Source organism: Thunnus albacares, chromosome 16 (assembly GCF_914725855.1).
Source record: "Thunnus albacares chromosome 16, fThuAlb1.1, whole genome shotgun sequence".
Taxonomy (NCBI): Eukaryota; Metazoa; Chordata; class Actinopteri; order Scombriformes; family Scombridae; genus Thunnus; species Thunnus albacares.
This window is the reverse complement of record NC_058121.1, coordinates 8,881,836-8,906,004: the sequence shown is the minus strand read 5'-3', so window position 1 is coordinate 8,906,004 and position 24,169 is coordinate 8,881,836. Positions and strand designations below refer to the sequence as shown.

General features: G+C 41.3%; 1 protein-coding gene across 3 annotated transcripts; it reads left to right on the top strand.

The window, feature by feature from the left end:
• Positions 1–1,775: 1,775 nt before the first annotated feature.
• si:dkey-174m14.3 (uncharacterized protein LOC563117 homolog) lies at positions 1,776–23,861 on the top strand. 3 transcript variants are annotated; one of them, XM_044376157.1, is made up of 7 exons: positions 1,776–1,841; positions 11,173–11,377; positions 14,192–14,353; positions 16,177–16,243; positions 17,820–17,927; positions 18,619–18,699; positions 21,530–23,861. In XM_044376157.1, exons 2-7 carry the CDS (start codon positions 11,280–11,282, stop codon positions 22,940–22,942), a joined length of 1,929 nt encoding a protein of 642 aa, XP_044232092.1. In that variant the 5' UTR covers positions 1,776–1,841; positions 11,173–11,279; the 3' UTR covers positions 22,943–23,861. The 3 variants fall into 3 exon arrangements, with proteins under 3 accessions (XP_044232092.1, XP_044232093.1, XP_044232091.1); XM_044376158.1 differs by lacking the exon at positions 11,173–11,377 and having other exon boundaries at positions 1,788–1,841; XM_044376156.1 differs by lacking the exon at positions 1,776–1,841 and having other exon boundaries at positions 10,577–11,377.
• The last annotated feature ends 308 nt before the right edge of the window (positions 23,862–24,169 follow it).

The window sequence follows — 24,169 nt, the reverse complement described above, 5'->3', positions numbered from 1 at the left end:
CTCAGAAATCAGCAGCACTGCCATTTAATAATAAAGGAGAAGATCACACTGTCTTAATTTATTGTCTGATTAAAATTCAGCCTTTGCCGTCACCTTAGCAACTGCTTGAGAAAAAGGTGGGCGGTGTGGGGGCTGAGAGGCAGGCATGTGAGCCTGTTGGTGTTCATCACAGTGTAGTGTAGTATAGTGTAGCGTGTGTGTGTGTGTCGCTTACAAAGTTTCATCTCCTCACACAAGTCCTTGTACTTGTGTGAGTGCGGTAACAAAACATTCTTCACAGGCACATGACCTTCTGCTGTGTACCAACCCAATTCGTCAAGCATCCCCCAACTTAGAAGTGTTTTCTAATTTTTTTTCATTGGTATTCTGACTCTTGCTATGTTTCCTACTGACCCTGGAGATCAAATAATCTGGAACAGTTACTTCCTTCATTAATTACACTCTGTGAACATGCACGATCCCAAATCATGAAGCATGATGACATAGCAGCAGCAGGATGCCACACTCGATCGGGCCTGCACGCTAAATCTGAATGAAGATGAGGATTCTGGGGGAATATTCTCAAGATGATGCATAATTCATTGCCTTCAAAAAAAAAAAGGGGCCAGCAAGACTTGTATAAAACGTATTCTCCCCCTAACAGTCTGGGACTTGAGATGTAAGATTCAACAGATTGAACCACCTGTTCCCCTTCACCTCCCCCTCTTCTCTCCCCCCTCGTCTCTATCTTTTTCCTCATCCCCCCCCACCCCACCTCTCTCTCTCTATCTGTCTTTGCTCCTTCTCTCTGCTCTCTCCGATTCAGCACCTCGACAGGGATATTGAGTTGCTGCCAGTATCTCTCATGGGGGGGCTTGCCATGTATCTGCAGTCTGGCTGCAATTGAGGCTTCCGCTCCCCTCTCTCCTTCCCTCCCCTCTTCCCCTACTTTTCACACTCTCTCCTCTCCCACTATTGGTATGATATGATTGTTCTCTTCTCACCTTGAGTAAGCGCAGATGTAGACAGCCGGGGCGCAGTCTGATGAGCGTCGCGTTGGCTTGCTCACGAGCAGAGATGGTGGAGTGGGAAGGGAAGAGAAAGGAAGGGAAGCAGCAAATGAGGGAGCAGGGAGGAGAAGAGGGAGAGGAACATAAACAAAAACAGAGAAGGGAACAAAGAGCGTGCCTGCTGAATATGTATGTTTCATTTCTTTTTTTTTTCGGATGAGTGTGTGTGTGTGTGTGTGCTGTAGCGATGCTCTACTTGGCAGCTCCCAGGCCAGTTTGATGGGTCCCCTCCATTAACATGCTGTCATTTCCTTTTAGGTGCCTGACGAAGAGATGAACAACATAGACACTATCAGGTGAGATTCTCCCTCTCTCTCTCTCTCTCTCTCTCTCTCTCTCTCTCTGCACATATCTTTCAGTGCTCCATCATCACACCCACGCGTTCTCCCTGTCTTCTTCCTTTAAGCTCCTTCCCTCCCACTCTTCCTCTCTGTCTTTTTCTTTCACTCTTGCTCTCTCTCCCTCACTCCCTCTGTCTTCCCTCCTGACTGGGCTTCTGCTGCTGCTGCTGCTGCTGCTGCTGCTGCTGTTGCTGCTGCTGTTGCTGTTGGAGTGGTGTGGTGGTGGTGGCGGTGGAGGAGGAGGCGGCGTCGGCGTCAGTGGTGGTGGGGTGTGCATGTGGTGGGGTTTCTCTGAGCTTAAGGGAGAGCTGGGTAAGCCAATCCAGATAGCACATATAGAGGTGGTGGTGAAGGGGGGGGGGGCGGGGGGGGTTTCTCCATTCCCCGGCGAGGCTCAGGCAGCAGGATTTTATCTCTCCGTCTCCAGGATGAAGCTCTGCGTGAGTGGAAGGTACTGCTTCACCGTTTGCATCTTTGATTTGGATTACAAAGCTTGGCTTGGTTGTGTCTGTGTTTGTGTGTTTGTGTGTGTGTGCGTGTGTGCGTGTGTGTGTGTGTGCTCATCTGTATGTGATGTGGCTGTGTCAGCTCGTGCTCTCTGTGTACTGATGCAGTGCTTTTCTGATACTTTGTCAAAGATAAAAAAGGGTGTTGATGGTTGTATGCAGGAAAATCTCTTGGCTGGAAATTTCACCGCAGCGTTTGTGGCGTTACTGTAAAAGCTTTTTCTCTCTGGGATCAATCAAGAGAGGCTTTTTTTAAAAATTAGTCTCGAATGCATTAAGGTAGCGAGGATGTTCATCCATGACTTGTTTATATCAGCTTCTGCATGATTTTGGGCAGTCACCTGTCGGAATGCACCTACAACACTGATTAATTACTCTGCATGATAGCGCTGCTCCACCAGTATGAAGAACTGTGCAATAGTAGTGCTGATGAATGACTTTTATGCATTGAAACAAGCCTGACAAGCTCAGATGCTCACATAAACCCTAGGTGATGACTGAACTGATGCTTTTACATGCCTGCATAAACAGACTTTAATGGGCTCATTAGAAAATTACAAGTGCTCACCCACTTTTCTGATTAAACTAACATTACACGGTCGGAAATTAAAGCAGTAGACCAAACATGACGAGATGCGGGAAAGGATCTCTCCCTCTTTCTTGGTTTTACCTCTTTGTCCTACAGTAGACACGTTTTTAATTAATACTATTACTAATGAACCATTATTAATCCGGCGCAGATGGAAATAGATCCCGAGCCTTTCCTTTTGTGTTCGATTACCGATGGTATTATTACGATTTCAGGCAGATTAGAGTTTAAAAGCCGTTTAACCAGCCAATGAGGGGTAATTAATCTGACGGGGTGTTCCTCCAATATGAGGCATCAATTGTCCTCACCTCTGTGTCACAGCTTTAATTGAATTATAGCAGCTCTGCCAAGATAAGAGGCGGGGGGTAGTCCTTCGCCTTTTCGCCTTGCTCGTTGCTGAATAGGAAACAAGGTCACACCTGAGAGTCTGACCTTACCTCTACATCACACCCTCCACCCCCACACCTCATCTCCAAGACGCCCTCCAGTCTATACATGATGAAATGTCCTGAAATCTCTCCCCTCTCTTGCTTTCCCCCCATCTCCCGTCTTTTGCAATTTCTGTCCCTCCCTTGGCTGGGCTCCTGCGTTGGGGCCCTGTGGCGGAGATGGAGATGTAAATTTTACATGGAGACACATTGGATCAGTTAGCTCCAGAGCAGAGCAGACCTCGGCTTGACAAAAAGATTTAGAAGTTTTAAAGAGTTTTTAAAGTGTTGTCAGAATAATCCAGCTCACATCAAAGATCAATCCCCTGCTGAAAACAATTTTAAATGTTTTATTTTTTTTTTAATGATATTTACACCACTTGGGGAAAAAAAAGTGAGAGCTGCTCCTGCAGGATCAGGATGAATTATTATGCTGCTTTCTGAAAGAGTGGTGATGAAATGACGTCCTTGTGTGGCAAGAGAATAAATATTTGACATAGTTTTAGGGTTTTAAGATGTTGGTTAAGTGTTTTTTCCCCATATTGCACTTTATTTATAATTTCTTCAAACATACTGTAGTTTCAGAATCATCTGCACTCAGTTTTCTTTATTAAAACTACCATCATCATGAGAAGATCAATACCACTCTCTAAGTGTGTTATCGATCTTCTCATCTAACTCTTGTCGAGGAAGCAAATATCATAGTTCCCAAAATATTGAACAATTAATATATGAAAACGTTCAAATTATTTAATATGGTTGTAGACACTGAGGAAGATTTGGATAAAAATTGACATTTTTAGCGAATGTGACATAACAATCACATGTAAAGGCTAATTTAGTGGCTTATATAATTAATTTAGTGTTCTGGATCATATCACATGATCTTTATCGCGTTATAAGTCCATGTTGGCTTAAAAGTTTAGTTTTTATTTCATTCATTTTTGACCATAGAAACAGTAGTTATAGTATTAAATGATTTGTGGTTTGAATTAACATAAAGGCCTATAGTGCATCTTTTTAGTTTGTACATATGCAGTTGGGTGGCAGGCTAAAGGGGAAAAAACAACATAAATAGTCTTAAAAAGACCACCATGAAGCTTCAGAACAGCTTCAATGCACCTTGTAAGAGATTTAACAAACCTCTGGAACTCTACTGGTGGGATGGACACAATTTCTTAAAAAGATATTCCCTCATTTGGTGTTTTGAGGATGCGGGTGGAAAGTACTCATCTGTTCAAAATTTCCCATAGGTGTTCAACTGAGATCAGGTGACTGAAAATGCACGTGATTCACACCATTTTCGTTCTCATTGAACCGTTCAGTAACAACTTGTGACTTGTATAGAAGCATAAACATTTGTTATGTTTCTCCACTTGCAGGTGTTTCCTTCAATTTGTCGCTCGTCACTCGTTGTTAATGTTAATCAAGTGCAGCCAGTACAATAATGTGTCTGGTATTTTTTTGTCTTATCTTTGTGTCATGTTTTAATGAACTCTTTTCTCTACCTGCTCGTGCTAAATATGCACCCAATCGTTGAGCTTCAAGGTTCATTGCTGATCTCGAAAATAGTTGATTCATTTACATTCACATTCTTTGCGCAGTTTTCTGGAGCTTTCAGCTACATGTCACACCCTTCATCAGCACACAGAGTTTGATATCTTTGACAACTGAGCTCTGAGTGTTACGCTGATGAACTCTACAAGATGTAGCTGAAAGCTCTGAAAAATTTCTAGCTAGTGGACGTTGCACTCAAGATTTTTTTTGGCAAACTAAACAATTGTTAATTTATTTGTTCTATACAAATCTTGTGCTTTTTTCCCCCAAGGATGTACCTACACACAACCAGGTATCTAAAGCAGCCGCTGTATGAATTAGGTGTCTACTGAATCAGTTTTTATTTTAGATGAAGTGGTAATAGAGAACAGCAAAGCAGACATTTATTTCTGTGAAAGTGGTGTGGGGGAGGGATTGGTCTGAAGAGGCTATAGAGGTCACTTTTGATCTGTTTAAGTGGACAGTGTTGGTCTAACAGACTAATACGCTCCTCTATCCTCTGTGGTCTGAACAGTCAGCCTCCCTCTACCTCTCTCTCTCTCTCTCTCTCTCTCTCTCTCTCCATGTCTCTCGCTCGCAAAGCACTGACAGCTCCTTTGGGAGTCATTAAGTGTATCTTATCATCTCAACCCCATTATTCCTCCTCCCCTTTGGCCTCTTCAGCACCAGCGGTCAGATCACACAGGTCAGATTTATTCCTCGAGATGAAGCGGTCGGGTATTTAAATGGCTGAATGGCTTCACAGCTTATGACAGCTGCCATAACTAAATCTTTTGGCAATTTGACTTGAATTGAACATTTACATAGTAATCTATTGTGTGTTGAGTCAGTTCTTTTCTCACATAAAGGTCCATGACACTAATTTATTGAAATTTAAAGTACACGACTGTCAAATTTGAGATCGTATCTGACTAGAGCTGCAACAATAAGTCAATTTAGTTTTTTATTTTTGCCTTTATTGAGCAGATATTTAAGGAGAAGAAAAGGATGTGACAGGCTTCAAAGGTCTCTTGCCGAGATTGAACCTGAGACATTGTGCTTATGTGGTATGTGCTTTAACCATTAAGCTACCTGAGCACACTAATGTAATTGGCAACTATTTTAAAAATGGATGACAAATGGTGGACAGAATCCACAAGCCTCCTTCTGTACAAAAATGTTATAAAAGTTTATTTGAAACTAATAGGAAGCTTCAGCCGCCCAAATTAGTCAAATCAAGTCAATATCTTTCAAAGCTACTGTCTTTTTAGTGCCAAACACTGTCTGTCGAGACACAAAGAGGGAATTTTTTTACTAAAAAGACTGTAACTGTGGAAGAGATCCACTTTATTTGACTAAGTCATACTGTTGAAGCCTCATATTATCCTCAGACAAACTTTTTAACACATTTTTGCCCAAAATGAAGACTGTGGATTTTGTCCCCCATCACATTTGGAAGGGCTCTTTTAATGGTCAGCATGAACAGGAGGAATGATCACAGCAAGCAAAACCAGTTTCAATCTTCATATGGGTACCTGACTGTTGTTTTAAGACACACTTAAAAAATTGTGAACCTGTCCTTTAAAGCCTCATTTTAGCCAAACATAAACCTAAAAAATAAATGTTTTCTCTTTGAGTTCTGTTGCTTGTGTCATCATGAGGATCCCAAACTGAAGGTCACAGATTACACATCTTTTTAAAATTTTTTTATTATTTTATTTTTTCTGGAAAGCTGTTAGTGTTATATTGCTTTCTATATTTTTCAATATAGTCTTTCTGTAAAAGCACCATTCATGCATCCCTGAGTTGAGGCCTTTTAGTCTGCCTCTTGAGATTCATGGATGGACCATAAGTACATCTGAGCCGCCTGCTATATGTATATAAGTGCCCTAGGAAAATGCTTATGGACACACACACACACACACACACACACACACACACACACACACACGGAAACAGAGAAAACAGAACAGTACACTGCAGGCTAGCAGATTTGCAGAGGCGGTTCCTTTGTTGTGTCTAATCACTACCTGTCCATTCGAGCTCCACTCGTAAACAATATGTTGTGATGGTGGGCGGTGTGCATGTGTGTGTGTCTGTGCGCATATGTGTGTGTGTGTGCATGTATGTGTGCTCATGTCTGTTCTTCTTTTAATGAGCTGAACCCTTTTGAAAGCTGCTTGTGCTTCTCCGTCCCATTTCCTTTTGGTCGCGGCTGATGAGATGGCAAATGCTGTTCTTATTTTTGAGTGAAAAATGCCACAACATTTATTGTATTAACCTATTTTATTTAGAAAAGTATTGTCCAACCGACAAGCCGGAAGCCAAAAAATGAGCAGACTGAATGAGAGAGAGAGAGTGGACAAACACCATCTTAGGGCAGATTTGGGGTTTCTTTTACTCTCAAGTTAATGGGAAAATATGAAATGCAAAAGCAATTCAGAATCACAGATTTGGAACACACAGTAATCACCAGGAAATGTCAAAGTTGTGATTTTCAAATCGAGTGAGAGGTTTCAGCCGGAGTTTCGGTGTAAGTGTGCAGATTCTGGGTCAGAAGAAGACGAGGTCTCAGTGGCTTTGCTAGGCCAGCTCTCAGTAGGATTCATTGGCACCGTACCATGATTTTCTTGTCTGGAGGCTGAGGCTGTTTTTTTTAGAACAGCGTGTGCTTTTGTGTGTGCGTTGTGTGTCTATGTGTGTTTGTACATGTGTGTATGTCAGTCCTCTTATAGCTTGGGGCTTTTCTTGCCTCTAGTCTACTCCAAACTTGTATTCATTTCAACTTGCATAATTTGGTCAAAAACGCTTTCAGTTATCAAGTGTATGTCACAACATTTTACATTATTTTGTGTTTATGCTATTTCTGCTGGTATAGGGAAGATGACGGCTGCGGTTACACCATTTCCTTCCAAAGAAAATCTATTCAGAGAAGCATAATCAGCAGTTCACAGGAATTTTCTAAACATTTTTCAAGTTTTACCACAAGATTGCAGGAGGACCCCATCTTCTGTAAATTACGGTGGTCAGCGCTTTCTTCTGGCAGAGAACACAACAAGCTTTGAGTGTATTAGGACATGAAAAATATGAAAATCTTTTTTTTTTTGCTAAAAAGCACTAGAAAAACAAAAACAATGGGTGTGTTCTGACTGACATTAACACTGGCAATGAATGCACCCTCCTCGCACATTTCAATGAGATGTGTGTTGGCAAAGCAGAGGTGCTTCGGCAAAAAAAGTTAACCTGGCTCAACCTTTGTTGCAATGCGCCATCATTTAGCAAGATGCTGCTTTGGCCAATCAGATACACACACATTCTTGCTTACGTGTAACATCAACGACAAAAGTGTACTGTTGTGCTGTGATAGTTTTCCGGAGTTGTAAAGTTTTTAAGTATTATAGTATTATTAACCGCTGTACAGTGTTTTGGCATCTGATAAGCCTTAAAAAAACAGTCTGACATTTTGGAAAAATTACCTTTTTGCTTTCTTGCCGACACTAAGATGACAGCATTGATACCACTTTCGTATTTGTACCAGCAGCCCAGTTAGCTTAACATAGTATTAAGACTGGAAACAGGGAAACAGCTAGCCTGGCTCTGTCCAAAGCTAAAACATCTGCCTACCAGCAACTCTAAAGCTCACTGATAAACACTTTACAGTAAATCTTGTTTGCTTTATGTTGAGGAAATTACTGTGTTGGGCCAAGAGATAATCTGACACATAACACTCTCTAAAACCACAATGTTTTTTTACACTCCCGTTTTTGTATAAACCATATACGATATAATGTGTTTATTTGTGAGCATTAGAGGTGCTGGTAGGTGGATTTTGTTACCTTTGGACAAAGCCAGGCTAGCTGTTTCCCACTGCTTCCAGTCTGTATGCTAAGCTAAGCTAACCAGCTGCTGGATGTAGCTTCATATTTACTCTACAGATATAAGAGTGGAATCAATCTCATCTAACTCACAGCAAGAAAGCAAATAAGAACATTTCTCTAAATGCTAAACTATTCATTTAAAACTCATGCATGTGATATTTCACTCTTCTCACCATTCCTTTAGCAAAACTATTTAGTATCTGTTTACAACTTCTTCTGATGCTTGTATTGGGCTAGATCTGTTCATTATGTTGACTTTTTGGATTTCAGCAGAACACATCTGTGTACAGTATATTTGTATTATGTATATAGTATACCAGTATTTGTGTTTGTGTTTGAAGCTCAGTTAGCCTCCATCACCTTTTCTGCTCATCCGAAAATCCTCTCAGGATGGTTGTCATGATTATACACTCCCTTGTGCTGAGTGCCATCAGCGGCACATGAAATCCGTTCAGCGGGTCATTATCCCCCGCTGCTGGTAATGATGTTGGTAGTTGGTGTGTAACTACTTAGGTGTCTGCTCCTGAGTTAATCAATGCTGGACAGAGACAGTCGTGTAAACCCCCACACACTCACAGAATAGTATTTGAAAGGGTGGTTGAGGTGGTTGAGTCATACTGTACATGTCACTGGTGCAGGTTAGCTATACCTTGTTAATCTGAAGGCATACGGGGCCTGAAGAGCTTCTTCTTCTTCGTCTTCGTTCTTTCTCTGCCGATGCTGCTTGATGAGTCAGCCTCTTGGGTTCCCCCGCTCTAATGCTGAGGTCTGGGCCTGTGATAAGGGCTTTTCCTGAGAGCCAATCTATCTGCAAGGTAGATGCAATCAGGAAGGAGGGAGAAACAAATAGAACAGGCAGGAAAAGGAAGAAGAGAGAAAGGAGAAAGAGAAATGATGATACACAGTAGAGGTTTCACTCCCACTCCCCTCTTCTTTCCCGCTCTCATTTGGCAACAACTTCTCCCTCTTGCCTGCCTTAATTGAGGAAGGCCAACTACTCTGGCTAGCCCCCCCCCCCCAAAAAAAATGCTTCCTGTTTCTCCCCTCTTCCCCATTCCCCAACTTTAATATCCTCCTCTTCCTCTACCGCCTCCCCTTCCTCTTCTTTTCAATGCTCTGAGTTCCTCTCAAATGTCAGCATGGCATGAGTGGGTGGCAGGCAGCGCCATCTGAACGAGCCCCGTCTACGGTTTGCTGCAGTGTGAGGATCGGCTAAAGGAAGAAGAAGCAAGCGAGTGAATGAGCGAGTGTGTGTTGGCAGTTTGACACCTGACGTAGCCTGGGACGTGTCGCTAACAGCTGTCCCTTTTGACTTTTATGTCGGACACTGTTGCTTTATTTCATTCTTGGGTGAAAGGGATTGAATTGCCGCAGCACACAAACACAATGACATACACAAAAACACACAAAGACATGCAGGTACACATTTACACACGTGCGTTAGACATACAGATGCATCCACATACATGTAGAAGTCACGCATTTCTACTCAGGCTCATATATACATAAAGACATGCTCACACCCACCAAATCTTACACACATATCCAGAGCCGGTGTGCTATGACTCAGAGGGGAGCAGCTGGAGTGAAGGCTCCAGTGGCAGTGGTGAGCTGTCACCATCTGGAGGAGTACATGTCTCCCTGCCTCCTCAGCCTGCAGCATAAATCACCTCCCAACAACTGGATGTCAGTGGATCAACATGTTTCTTTGCGTCACCTGGTCTTCACATATGTGTGTGCATGTATTACGTACAGTATCTAGCTCAAACGTGATGCTTTGCTTGTCTCTGCCACCTTGCTGCAGTCACATCCAGAATCCATCACTGGTTCCTTTCTGAGTGGACAGTCCAGCACTCGGATCAGAGGAGCTTTGATCAAGCTTTGACGCGCCGTCACATCTAATAACCTGCACCATTTGTCTGTGGGCTGACGGCTGCACCTGTGCTGCGAACGCCATCGAGATGCAGGGGATCAGGGGGATGGAAGAAATGTTTAGAAAAGTAGCTTCAGTCTGTTGGCCTTGTCAAACTCTTTTCATGCAGTCGGTAGTAGATGTGTCAGTTCTTGTCCTCTGTGTTTGGACATATAAGAGATGAAGACATTGGGTCAGCAAGAAGGGATAGAGGGATGTTTATACTGATAAGTCTGAAATCTGCCTGTCACAAAGGTCTTTCGTCCACCACCAATGAAATAAACCTAGAAACACATTTTACTTTCTTTTAATATATACCAGAAGTAGAAATACATGGAGAGAAAACCTTTCATTTAAGCAAACAATAGAAATATGTGTAAGGATGTCTAACATAAATTCCATAAATTTAAAAGCTTTGCAATAGACTGCCTCTCTTTCAATGGGTTTCTCCTCACATGATAGTTGAACTTTGCTGCAAAACAGAGAGAGGCCCTTGCTCTTTAAGTCTGAAAGACTGAGACCAAAGCTTGACATTTACCACAGATGTCTTCAATAGTTGTACTTTCATTTCACTTCCACTGGATCTTTGCAGGAAACAACACAGTGTGACATCATGAAGGGAAAAAATATGCCATAAAACCTACATCAACAATTGTTTGAGAATTTTTAAAGAGTGGATTTGAACCTTTTAAGAGACGTTAAGCCTAAAAATAATCTGTTACTGTGAATTTAATAGAGAGTTTAATATTGTTTTAGCCTTTATTTGCCTGCCAAGGACAAAACTGTGGGGCATTTTGTCATTAAAGTGATTATCAGCGCAAAATACTAGCGGCATCAGTCCAGCATTTTTAATACTGACCTTTTCCTTCAAATAGCATCCCTGGTTTAACCGTACTAATAGTTGACAATCTGTCTGTTTGCTTTGTTTGGCAGGGTCAACACAGGTAGAGCACTCAGTAACTCTGCAGGCCAGACTTAGCTGGTCTCCTTTGGGAAACTAACACACATGCCGGCTCCCTGTGGACAATCCCTATAAACACATGAGAGGGAAGGAACACAGACAAACCATGAAAAAGATATACATTGGCAAAACCGCCTTAAAAGTCCCCCGAAATGGCGGTAAACATCCGAAAAAGAGGTAAGAGTGAATCTCTCAGACGCCATCTTTCCATCCGTCCTCGTTTTTATCTGTTTGTCCGCTCATCCGCCCACGAGGTGTCTCCTTTCGCCGTCCAGTGGTGCTAAAGCAACCTCATCCCGCCTCTCCAAGCCCAGGAGTCATGCTGCCTCGTCATCTCATCTTACCAGAATGAAAGCACTCATTACGTCTGACTCAGCTCCTGTTCACAGCAAAGGTCACTAATGGGGGATTTTTCATCCCTGGAGCTACTTCATGTAAACTCATCCTCTATCAAACAACAAACACCTGCATTCCCCTGCTAATGCCTGCCAATCAAAGAGAAGCAGAAGGTGAGGAGGTGGGGGCTGCTGGGTAATGCAGCACTGAAATGCCATGCAGTCAAGAGATGTTCATTGAATCACTCTGTTGTCAGGTATTTTTTACGCACTGACTTGGTTATAGATGCAGCAACTTTCCACTTAAATTGAGGCAACTGCTTGAAAAGATATTTCAGATGTGGAAAAATATCTTTTCAGTTTACATTTGTACCAGGAAAGGCACATTCTTATTAAAGTAGTGTATGTTTAGGGGAGACTGAACTTTTAGTTGTACAAAAGTTCGGTGCAGAACTGTGCTTGAGCGGGAAATATTTTAATTGAGTAAAAACTTACTTAACTTGCAGATCCAAACTACCAAAGTTTTTCAGAGGCACAAGTTAGCCAGCTGAAAAGACCTGTGATCAAAATACTGAATAAAAGCCTTTCATTTTCCATGTCTGACTAAGCTATTTCTGGCGTTGAAACATACATTTTTAAATGGATGAACATTTAAAACTTTTGTTAGGTGGCTAATGACAGTCACGCTACCTCTAACTTAGAGGTAATGTAAGTTATGTTAGCTAGGTGCTAGAGATGAAAAATGCGGATCACTTTGCTGATTTTAAATTGTTTCATTCAGTTCCTTTCAAAGATTCGTCACCATTTCGTCACCGTCCGTCATTTCAGTAGTACGTTCAGTCTGCTGGTTCAAAATGTTGCATTCAGTTCCATACAAAAACAGACTTACACATGCAAATAATGACTTGCCCACTCTCGCTAGCAAAGGTAGACATGATGTTGTCATACTGCCACAAAATCTCAGAATTGTAGTTCATATCCTGTCTCCAACCAACAGTCGACTTTGGTTTCTTTAACCCTGAAGGCCATCTTCCACTAACTGTAGCAAAGCAATATTTGTTGCCATTTTTTAAGCATACCTGAATCGTAGATGTGTCAGACCTGGCAAGTCCTCCAAATTAAAATAACAAAATAAGCTATTTGTCCAGCTTCAGAACAACACATACATTACAAGCGTTTTCTGCTCTGAGGCCTCAGCACTACATTATTTTCCCATGCCTTCAAAACTTTCACAAGTCACATCAGGATGCAACAACACTGTAAAACACTGTTAAAAGTGTTGAGGGTGATCATTGTAATTACAATAACAACTGCTTGTTATATAAACAGCGGTTGTGTTTAAAAGAAACCAATGTTGACTCATGAATCCATTCCGAATTTCCTCCTTCATTCCTTCCTGGACAACATCACCCGATTCCTCCTGACAAATAAGAGTCATGATTCCCACACACTCCTGTTAGTCAGTGTTCACAAGAAAAGGAATTCTCGAAAGATTTCAAGATTTTAAAAGCACAAACAACAAAAAGAAAGTCCTAATTTGACATTTCAATAGAGGGACTTATTGCAACACAGATTGTCTTTGACCTCACTCACTGATGTTTAAATCAACCAGTGAGATTTCTGCACAATCAGGTATTTTGTGTGTTTGACATGTCTGTGAATCAATTCCAGTAATGCCTTATTTGTGTGACTGCCCAAAATTAATAATCCAACCAAAATGGTTTATAAGACTAAAATTTAGATGAAAAATTTAGATAAATTACAGAGAAATGGCTACTTTCCCACCCACTGATTGCATAAATATTATCATGCATATTCATGAGATGGAAACTGGATGATACCTCCACTTAGTGACCTGAAAGCATTGAAAGGGAACCTGCCCCTGTTTTTTCCTGTCTCTCAGCCCTCACCCTCTGCATCTATGATCTTGTTAAAAGAGAAAAAAACAGACAAAGAGAGGAAGTGAAAAGCGCGACGTGACCACATCTCCATCCACTCTGTGCTATCTGTTATCCGGCTGCAGATAGAGTCATTACCCTCCTTCCTCCATCTGTCCGTCAATACAGGGTCCATTAAGCCCAGCCGTGCACACTCAGATCCATCACGGCAACAGACATTTCCTCTTTTCCCACTCACACTTGCCCTTTTATTAGATTGAGGCCCAGGTAATGCACATACTCTAAAAATAGTCATCATTGTGCTGTCTTGCTGAATTACATGTGGGGGGTATCGCTGTTCCGTAAATCTGAGCCTTCACAGTCCATTCATGTGATGTATTAGAGTTCATTGGCTCATATTTCATCACAGATTACACCCTCCCCTTTTTTTCAGTGGGAACAATCTCACTGATGATTGGGTTTCTGCAGTGTGCTGTAGATCTAATGACTTAAAAAGCTCCATATCCCTGCTTGTCCCTGCCTGGATTCTTAATTCAGGATTTGTGTTTTGGTCCCATGTTTTCTTTATACAAAGCACTTTCGCACACAACTTTTCTGCTTCTATCACCCTCTCATGATGTTCTCATTACTGCTGCATGGCCGTTTAGGGGTACATTAAAATGATATGTATACCCTTATAAGTCCATTTAGATAAGCATATACCCAAGTTACAAGCTTGTTCCCTCTGCCATGTGCCCTGTGTGTTTGTGTGTGTGCAGCTCATTGCTGGAGCAGAAGGAGGACTTGCGGAAGCGGCTTTCCTACACAACACACAAGCTGGAGCTGCTGCAGAGCGAGTTTGACTCCACACGGCAGTACCTGGAGACAGAGCTGCGCCGTGCACAGGAGGAACTGGACAAGTTCACTGATAAACTGCGCAGGTAGGCCTACATACTGGAAAACACTGAGGATATGGTGTGCAATAGAGATATTGGGTATTAATGGGATTTTATCCCAAACTTCTTCTTTATTTAATCAGATAATCTAATCTAATTTAGATTAGATTCATTTTTTGATTTGTTTTAAGACAGACCTGAGTACAGGAGCAGAAAAGTGGACAGAGAGAGGACATAATACACATTAGGGCTGCAACTAATGATTATTTTCATTATTGATTAATCTGCCAATTATTTTCTCGATTCATCAATTCATCGTTTGGTCTATGAATTGTCAGAAAATAGTGAAAAATGACTGTTACAATTTCCCAGCATCAAAGGTGACGTCTTTAGATAAGATTATTAGGAAATAAAGTATGAATATAAATAAAGTTACTATAAGTGTATGAATAGCAAAAAGAGGAACTACTGGTTCATAGAATTATGGGTTCTTGTGAATGAAACACATTTTGTCTCATCAGCATTTGGAAAGTTTAGAGATTTCTTAAAAAGTCGAAAGCAGATTGTAATCTTGACATGGCTTGAGTCAGAGCAAAGTCAGGTGCATTTAAAACCATGTTGTCTTCATAAAAAATAGGTAAAGTCTGTGTTGGCACAATAATATTACTAATGTAAATTCTGAATAATTACGGACCAAGAATGGAGCCTTGTGGTACACCTTTGGTAATTACAAGGGGGGATTGCTTAAGACTTTTAATGTAGTTAGCCTGTAATATACCAGGGCCCATATTTATCAAATTGAAATGAGAAAATGTTACACAGTGAAAAAGTTATATTAATTGTGCAGGAGAGGAAGGAAGCCCAGAGAGCTTATACAAAGTCCCCCTAGAACAGGGTAGTTATAGCTCACGATTTGCATTTGATTTGAACATTTGATGGAATGTAACTCCACTTTTTCTTTTTTCACACTTTCATGCATTCTCATTGTCTGCACTTATGGTACTAAATTCTCCTTATAATTTGATTTCTCCCTGATCTCTCCCTGCTGCTGTTTAGTTTTTTGTTTCCATTTCAGCCAATTTCCTACTATTTTATGCCTTTTTGCAAAATGCTATATCACATAATCCTTGTCTTTGATTGACTACTCCTGCTTTAAGTATACATGTGATTAATCATGTGATCACTTGAGAGTTACTCTAAAATGTTACAACCACTTTTCTGTAAGTATTTGAGTTGCTTGATAAATGTGTCTTATTTTTACCACTCAGTAAAAACGTTTTTACTCTTTAAAACATCCTTAAGTGTAATTCTCAGATTTTTGATTACAAAAAAAACAAAAAACGGGCTCAGACAAACAGTCCTGCATATGATTCATGCAATGTGTTGGCTAAAATGTAATGGTCAATGGTAGAAAAAGCCTTAGAGAGATCAAGAAATAGAATAGTGCAGAGCAGTTTCTCGTGTGGAATTATTAATATCATTTTGATGGCTGGGATTGCTGAATCTGGAAAAGGAGTTGTACCTACGACCCTAACCTACCACTGAATCTCTCTTTGCACAGTGAGTGAGTGACTCACATTATCTGGAACTGCTGTCCAAAATGTTGCCCTGTACAGTGTGTCTCTTTTCTCGACCGCAAGTACTAGAATGAAACATTCACTTAATCATCATATCAGTAGAGTGAGGTCAGTGAAATGTGAAAACAACTCTCACGAGTGCCATAAACTGAAACCGTTGAATGTGATTCAGCTCTGACTATACTGCTGGATGTGCCAATATGCATATTTTCAGTGTGGAGAGGTCTCTGCTGCTGTGTATCTACAAACTATTTTCTGCAAGTGAGCAATGTCGTTTATTGTGTGGTTTAGAATACAAAGCAGCTACTCAGCACTGCAGAGGATCAACCAAGATCTGGAGGAAAAGATTCACAGAAATGTAAGTGTTAAGCTGAGTAAGCCTATGTGTGGGTGTGTGTGTGTGTGTGTAAGTGTGTGTACACCCATTCACATGAATTCCCATGCTTGCGGTTAAGTACCTGTAGAAACAGAAGAAAGAGAATCACATAAGCAAGTCATGCGGTTTAGAGATGGTACAGAACGCATTGAGAGCCAATTTGAATATGAATGCCCTGCTGTTGGTACCACTGACGTTAATTATGGCTTATTACAATTGGCTGTCCTCCTTCCAATGGCAGACTGATAGCAAACCCATTGTTCCTCAGGGCACCGCACTTCACTTTATTTGTCAGACATTGCTTTTGCCGGTGGAAAGATACAATTAACTAGCCTGTCTGAGAACACTGTATGACCATCAGGTGCCTTTGCTGTTGAATAGACAGCTGAAAATGTTCGCCGAATGGGTTTGATACAGCACAAGATAATAATCATTATGGTTTCCGTCTTGATTACAATTCAACAGCAGTGAGATACCAGGTAAGGAGATGAAGGTCACCGGGCTTTTTGTGAAAAGAAAAAAGGTCATTTAAAAAAAAGATGAAAGCCAACCTGCAGCTTTTTTTTTCTTTTGAAGCATCCTCATCAGCTGTTATTGATTCATCTCACGTATTCCTTCCTCAAGGGTGAGAAAGGTGCTGAGTAAGTCTCTCTGTAATCGTAAAGCTTGTTTACTCCAGAGGTGCCACAAACCCATCTGACCCCTTGGCTCCTCACAACTATAGAGAATGTAATTACAAGACAGGTAAACACAGTGATACACTTGGAGTGTCTGTGCTTCTACTCGCCCAGACACACTGTTCCAAGTCTGAAGGAAAAGACAAAATTTTTATTCTCTTAAACCTACACAAGGCAATGTATGTTTGTATTGCGGCTGCCATGATATTCATAAGAGCTTGCCCAGACTAAGTTTTTGGTGCCACATATGGAAAATGTGCTTGACATACAAGAAGTAATGAATTGAAACGTCAGTGTCTTTTAAACAGCAGCAACAGAAAACAAACCTGGGCTCACCAGTAATCAGCCTTCCTCAGCCAACAAAAAAGAAAAACATTTACTCTTGTGGAGGGCTCAGTTTACTGACGTCATGGTTTCTCAGTTACCCATAGTAACCGAAACACTAAGTTACAGTATCTCTTGCTGCCACTTGAACACTATCAGTGTGTGAACTCATACAGTATATCTTTAAATCCATCCAGTGTTTATATTTAGAGCCACCCTATCGCAGAGAGTAGATCCTGTTTATGTCACAGAGAACATAGATAATTAGTATATATGAAAGCTTTACACCTTCCTATCCATTAGATTTTGGAGTTATAATGTCAATTTATTATTACTTAGATGTTTTGCTTTATGTCTTCCTGTTTCATTTAGAGGAAAACTGCCTTCAGTAACAAAATCATCAAAGTTCAACAAAGTTATTGCAAATGTGCTCAGTGCTGTCACTTATTGGAAAGTCATGGCACTGGCTCAATTTCAAAAAGACTGTGAAAAACTGATGCATGCTTCGATGAATGTCACCATTCTGAGTATTATAACTCCTCTCTCGTTGTCGTCAGAGCCAGCACCACGACGATGAGAAGCGAGCTCTGAGCAGAGAGATCATCGTTCTAAACAACCATCTGATGGAGGCCAAGCTCACCATCGAGAAGCTACAAGAGGACAATGTAAGTGCTCAGTGATCGTTAGACTGCTCAGACCTCATATCCTGTCTGTGACAAAAACAATCTGCTTGATTTCTCAATAATTCAACATTTTCACATTACAATAACCTTTTGTCAAAACAAGTCATTTATCTTAATAGTAAGAAACTGAACAGGCTTTTGTTTTATTGTGTGGGCTACAATATGCTGCCATACCTGTCAAGTTATTTATAAAGCCCAATATCACAAATCAGAAATTTACCTCAAGGGGCTTTACAACCTGTACAGCACATGACAACCTCTATCCTTCAACTCTCAATTCAGACAACAAAAAACCATTTAACAGGGAAAAAATGGAAAGAAAAAAAACCCCTCAGACTTGTAGACAGACATACCTGTCTATTCCCTTACTAGATTGTACAGAGAAAATAGGAATTATCCTTCAGTTATTTTTGGGAACTTTTTTGTCATGGTTGGGTAAGGTGTTCATAGCAAAACAGATCAAACGCTGCTCTTATTCCTGTTCATAATGCTGCACAAAAGCCACAAAAAGGTGATGTTTGCAGCTGTAAACAGTGAGATTTTCAGTTTCAAAGAGAAGCAAGCAAAGTAAGGTTGGGGGAGGGGGGGCAAAGTGAAATAAAATGAGGAAAATACTCACCAACACCAGTATTCAATATGCTGATATCTCTTGTTGTGATATTGTGCTCCATAGGATCTGTACAGGAAGGACTGTAACCTGGCTGCTCAGCTTCTCCAGTGCAACAAGTCTCTTTACAGGGCCCAGCTCTCTGAGGTGAGCTATAAATTGTTTTTTTTGGACTGGACACATCTTCTCATTCAATAGGAAGTTATATCCAAACTTTGACTGGTACTGTATTTTTTCCCCAATTTTTATTTTAGCAGTTTAAGAAGAATACATTCAAATTCTTAATTAACGAAAGTCACATGCAACCAAGAATAAGAACTGTAAGAGCTTAAGGCTTTTTGCTCTGACATTTGATGTGAACCCAGAAAATTACATATAAGGCAAAAAAAACAATTATTTTTCAATGCATTGGTAGCCCAGTAAAAGGGAAAGAAATTTGTATCTGTTTCTGTATTTGTTAACAGCTGATTTGTGAGGAGATTAGATGTGAATGAAAGTGTTGAACAGCACTAAGCTAAGTTTTCAGCCCGTGACATAAGATGGGCAAAAAAATATGCTGTCTCGACAGGAAGGTCATCTTGTCTTTTGTGAGGCAGAAGAGATAAGAGACAAGACTTGGTGGAGCGATGACAACTGTAAGTCACTACAAGACAGGCAGAGACTGAAGACTAAGAAAATCACTAAATTATAATTTTTCTTCTTTTTTCTTTTTTTTTGAATGAAAAATCATTGTGACATTTTATATTTATTTGTACAAGATATTATATGCCCCATCCAAGTGTAGTTACCTGTGTATTTTTAAAAAGTTGAATTAGTTTTGCTCATTGATATTTACCTGAACCACTTTATCACATTATTACATACATACATTATGTTATATAACATTATTGTAATATTATTATTGCGGTGTGTTTTATACAAAAATAGTACAGTCACAAAAATCACAATAGAGGCAAATTCAGCAGTCACTCTTACTTTTTAAGATTAAAGGTTACATCAAATTTAAATTATATTTACACAAGAACAAAATGTCAAATATACAAATGCACATAAAAAAAAGCAAAATAACAATACCACCAGCTGAAAACAACACCAACAAAAATAAAGAAAAAAGAATAATAACTAGAACTAAGTTGCTGTATCAAATATTTGTCCAGTTATTGTGTGGCAAAGAGGAAAATCATTTAGAATTTACATTTTTCCAATATAAACTGCCTTATGCTTTCATTCACATTAAACTGTGCTGACACTGAACTGACATCTCATGGGGGCTTGAACCTGCAAAGTAAAAGTAGCACAAATCTTGTCAATGAGACATGACTTAAGTAATCCAGAGCTCTCAAGTCTTTATCCTCCTGTCACTCAATATGCAGCTAAATTAAAGTGTAATTATACTGCACCAGATCTGGTAATCATGTAAGTGTTTAACAATGAGTAAGCATGAAGCAGCACAGAAACTGCTTCATGACAGATTGTGAACAAACATGAGGAAAACTACAATATGTGGAAAAATATAAATGGAGAGCACACTGCAGCCTGATCACGCGATCCTGTGAGAAGAGATGCATGTGGATATTGATGAGTGTTTTAACACTAGGCCAGCTTGGCGCCACTTTCCGCTGCATCAGCCTTGGGCCTTGTGCCTGGCCATGTGACAAGAGCTGATTTAAAGCTGGCAAGTGTCCATGAGGTTAAAGAATGCCTCTCCACGTTTTTGTCCATATGGCTGAATGGAAATATCAATGCAAACTGCATTTGGTTGTGTAAGACTCATAAAATATCCCCCTACACATACACTAAACGCACAAACACAAACACGCACTCGCTGCACAAAGTATAGGATCTGATAGGGAGTGAAAAACTGTTCTGCAGGCTCACTGCCAAACATAATGGGGGTCAGAGGCTATACATGCACTCACTGTATGTCCACCAGTACGCCGGTCCTGTGGGAGGGAGCTAATCGAAAGCATATTGATGAATGATGCGGCAGCATTTTGAGAAGTGCAGTGGCTCTTCATCGCCTACTGAAGTGCTTTAGTCGTTTGTTTTGCTGCAAAACAAGCGCAGAGAGGGTATAAAATGATGGGCTCAAATTTCTGAACGCCACATAAAAGCTAATTGTGATCTTGTTCAAAACGAGGCCGAATGAAAAATATGTGGACAATAATTTAGTGGTAGTTAGTTTGGTCGAAGTTGTAATAAAACTGTTATGATAAAATGTCTTTTGTCTCTGTGGTGTTTGCCTTTTCTCTGTCTACAAAGTTATAATTAGCCTGCCTCTCATTGCCAATTAGGAACAACTGACTAGATTCCTGTTGATGATGTGCTGCGGTTGGCTTAATGCTTGTTGCTATGGAGAGGCACAGATAGTGGATGGAGGTTTTTTTTTTTATTGAGAAATGCTCGGAATAGAACAATGTCTTTCTTTTCTAAGAAAGGCGCCTTCATTTTCTCTTCCTCTTTTGTTAAGACTCTTGTCACTGAAAATGACACTTGTATTTTTTTAACTATAGTCACAAACACAATTATTCCAGTCACATCAGGTAAATACAGAGGTGTGTGTTGTGGTGTCATACTCAAAAGTCACCTGCTCAAGAAGTCACATACTGCAGTGCAAAGAGACAACAGAGCCTGCAAAAAGCAAATGGCAAAAAAAACAACATATGATTTCATTTGGTTAAGAAAGTATACTGTAGTATGAGCTCTCTACAAATAAGTGATCATTGAGTTCCCATGTTAATGTAGACTTTCTGGGTATAGAGGTTGAGACAAAATAGTCAGGGGAGTCTTGTAGTGCAATGGAATGTAGAGTGTTCAAGAAACTATTTACACTGAATAGAATAAAGTGCTTTGTTTATTACAGAACCTGTAAGTTCCTGTAAGTTCAAAAACCTTCTCAGAAATAGCACACATACTGACGTCATGCTACTGTACAGCAGCACTTTAATCACATGTATCTTTTCTCTGACATCTTTAGCTGCCTGCTGATTTTCAGGAGCGACTGACCATGCACATGGAGGAGTCTCCTCTCTGTCACACCTACTCTGACTCTGTCCCGGCCTCTCTTATTGCCAAAGTGCTTGAGAAGCCAGATGAGGTCTGCAGCAGCAGCCAGGCCTCCCGCTCCCCCAGCCCCCAAGCCCAGGAACACGCGTTCATCTTGGAGAGCTTGGGCCCAGGAGAGCGCCTGGGGCTCCGGGCAGCGTACAAATCTGACCTGTACAGCAGTGACACGGCCCTGTACTGCCCTGACGACCGGCACCGTGAGCGGAGGCCCAGCATGGACCTCCACGGTCAGAGGAAGCTGCTGTATGGACCCCAGAACTCCACTGACAGCACCCCAGAGGAGGGCTCGGTGGGGTTGAGGCCCGGCTTCTCCCAGGAGCACTTTGCTAAGTTCCCTACCACACTGGGCGCAGGCTCCAGCTCCTACTCCAGCTTCAGTGGAGGGGGCTCTGAAGACAAAGGTAATGGCCCTCCAAGCAGTGCAGCTTCCTCCCCGCGCCATCACTCCCTCTATATGGACTGGAGAGATGCAGGGGACTATGAGAGAAAGAGTGACTCATCGTGGGAGAGGGACAGTCCAAGAGGCTTTGCCAATGCTCATCCCTTCCAGCAGACGGAGCTAAGCCACCACCAGAACGGCAGCTCTCCTGTCTACAGCCGCACCATGTCCTCCTGTTTCAGTGAGCCCTACGAGCCGCTCCCTCCATCCTCCTCCCCGAGTGTTGCCTACGGAGACAGTCGTCGAGGCAGCACACTAGCCCCAGAGGAGGAGGAGCTTATTGGCCGATGGAGACAACTTAGTGTGGAGGACTTAAGTGCCCACACCTACCGCAGTCCAGGCCGGGCCTCGCCCTACAGCTTCTCAGAGCAGCACTTCTCTGTCCGGCCAGCCAAGATCCGACTAGGGCCGCTCTACAGCAGCTTCCAGGAAGGGGCTGACTATTACCATCACGGAGTGGGTGTCATGGACCCAGTGTGGGTCGACGCCAGCCCCAGCCCTGAATGCAGCCCAGGGCTGCGGCAGGCCCACAGCCAAGCCCACCTGTACCGAGCTGAGGACAGCCAGGGGTCGGAGCACAGCCTCTACCACTCAGGGAGCTCCAAAGACAGGGAGGGCAACGTGGCAGCTGGAGGCCAAAGCACGGATTATGTAGACCCCAGCCCCAACAGTTCCACCGAGTCTCTCAACCAGAGGTCCCTGGAGATGGCTGCAGACCTGCAGCACTATCAAGTGGAGATGCACAGCCTGCCTGCACAGGTGAGCCAGTCACCACCACCGGCCCCACCCCCTCCTCCTCCGTACAACCAAAAATTTGGCTCCCTGGGACTTTCCAGGAAGGACAGTCTGACCAAGGCACAGCTATATGGAACGCTTCTGAACTGAGGGACTTTTCAATCAGGTAAATTCTTTGATAGGATGCTAGATGCAAGGCCCTGGTATGTCCAGCTACATCTTCTAATAACACAATCATTTTGATAGAAAATGGTTTGAATAGAAGCCAGGAGCCACAGAATTCAAAGTATCACAAACATGTAACTGTATTGCTGATTATTCAAAAGCTTTGATTGTATGACAGTGGGTGGCTGCAGTGAAGTCCAGAGCAAGTAAGTCATGTAAAAGTTATAGAGGGGCAACAGGGGGAGAGGAGATCAAGGGGCCCCTAAAATTTGTAAGAATGTGTATGTATTTAAATTACAAATGTATAAATATATACTTATAACTGAAAATTGAGTGATATATTTTGTATGTAGCTGTTAACAGGAAATACATCTAAAACAATCACACAAATGCAAATCTCCTTGATGAACCTGGAACTTGTACATAAATTTTAAAAACTGCCAATCCTATATTCAGAAACTCTAAGAGGTACTGTATTTTAATTGAGACTTGATGCCCGTATAAACTGCACATAGATTCGTTTCAGTCACTATTTTCAATTGGCTGAAACAATGTTGGCCTTGTGAAGATTAAAAAATGAATGTGGGACATAGAAAGATGACAAAAAACTAACAAATCACTTACATGAACAATGACACATTTTGATTTTCCTCCGTTGATTGAACTTGACAGTATCGATGGGTGTGTTATATTGTTATTGATGGAACGTTTTGAGATGTAAACATCTGTCTTAGCAGTCAGTATTATTTCATTTTTTGCTCTTCTGTATCCCGCGGAGAGGTTTTCCTGCCCCCATTCTACCTCAGATTTGGATGCCCACACCCCATCAAGCCACTGTAACCCTGTTTCTTTAACAACAATGCATGTTTATATATTTCGGTTGTTTTGTTCGCCTAATAAAGCACAAATTATACATATAAGCTCCTAGCTTCCTTTAATGTTCAAATGTAACTATGTGAGGATTTGAAACGTGTTTGTCTGCTTTCAAACATAGTAGCATATGATCAGTTGTTATTTTTAAGATAATTACATGTCTGCTGTTTCACAGCAAGTTTCATTATTCAAATTTGCATCACTGCAGCCATGTGGTGTATGTCTGCTGAGTCACCATGAAGCCCTGCTTCATGACTGTTGTGGATTTAAAAATAGGTTAGTAGAGAAGGATTTTTGCCAAGATCAGGAAAACTCAGAAAAAAAGTTTGTGTGTTTGAA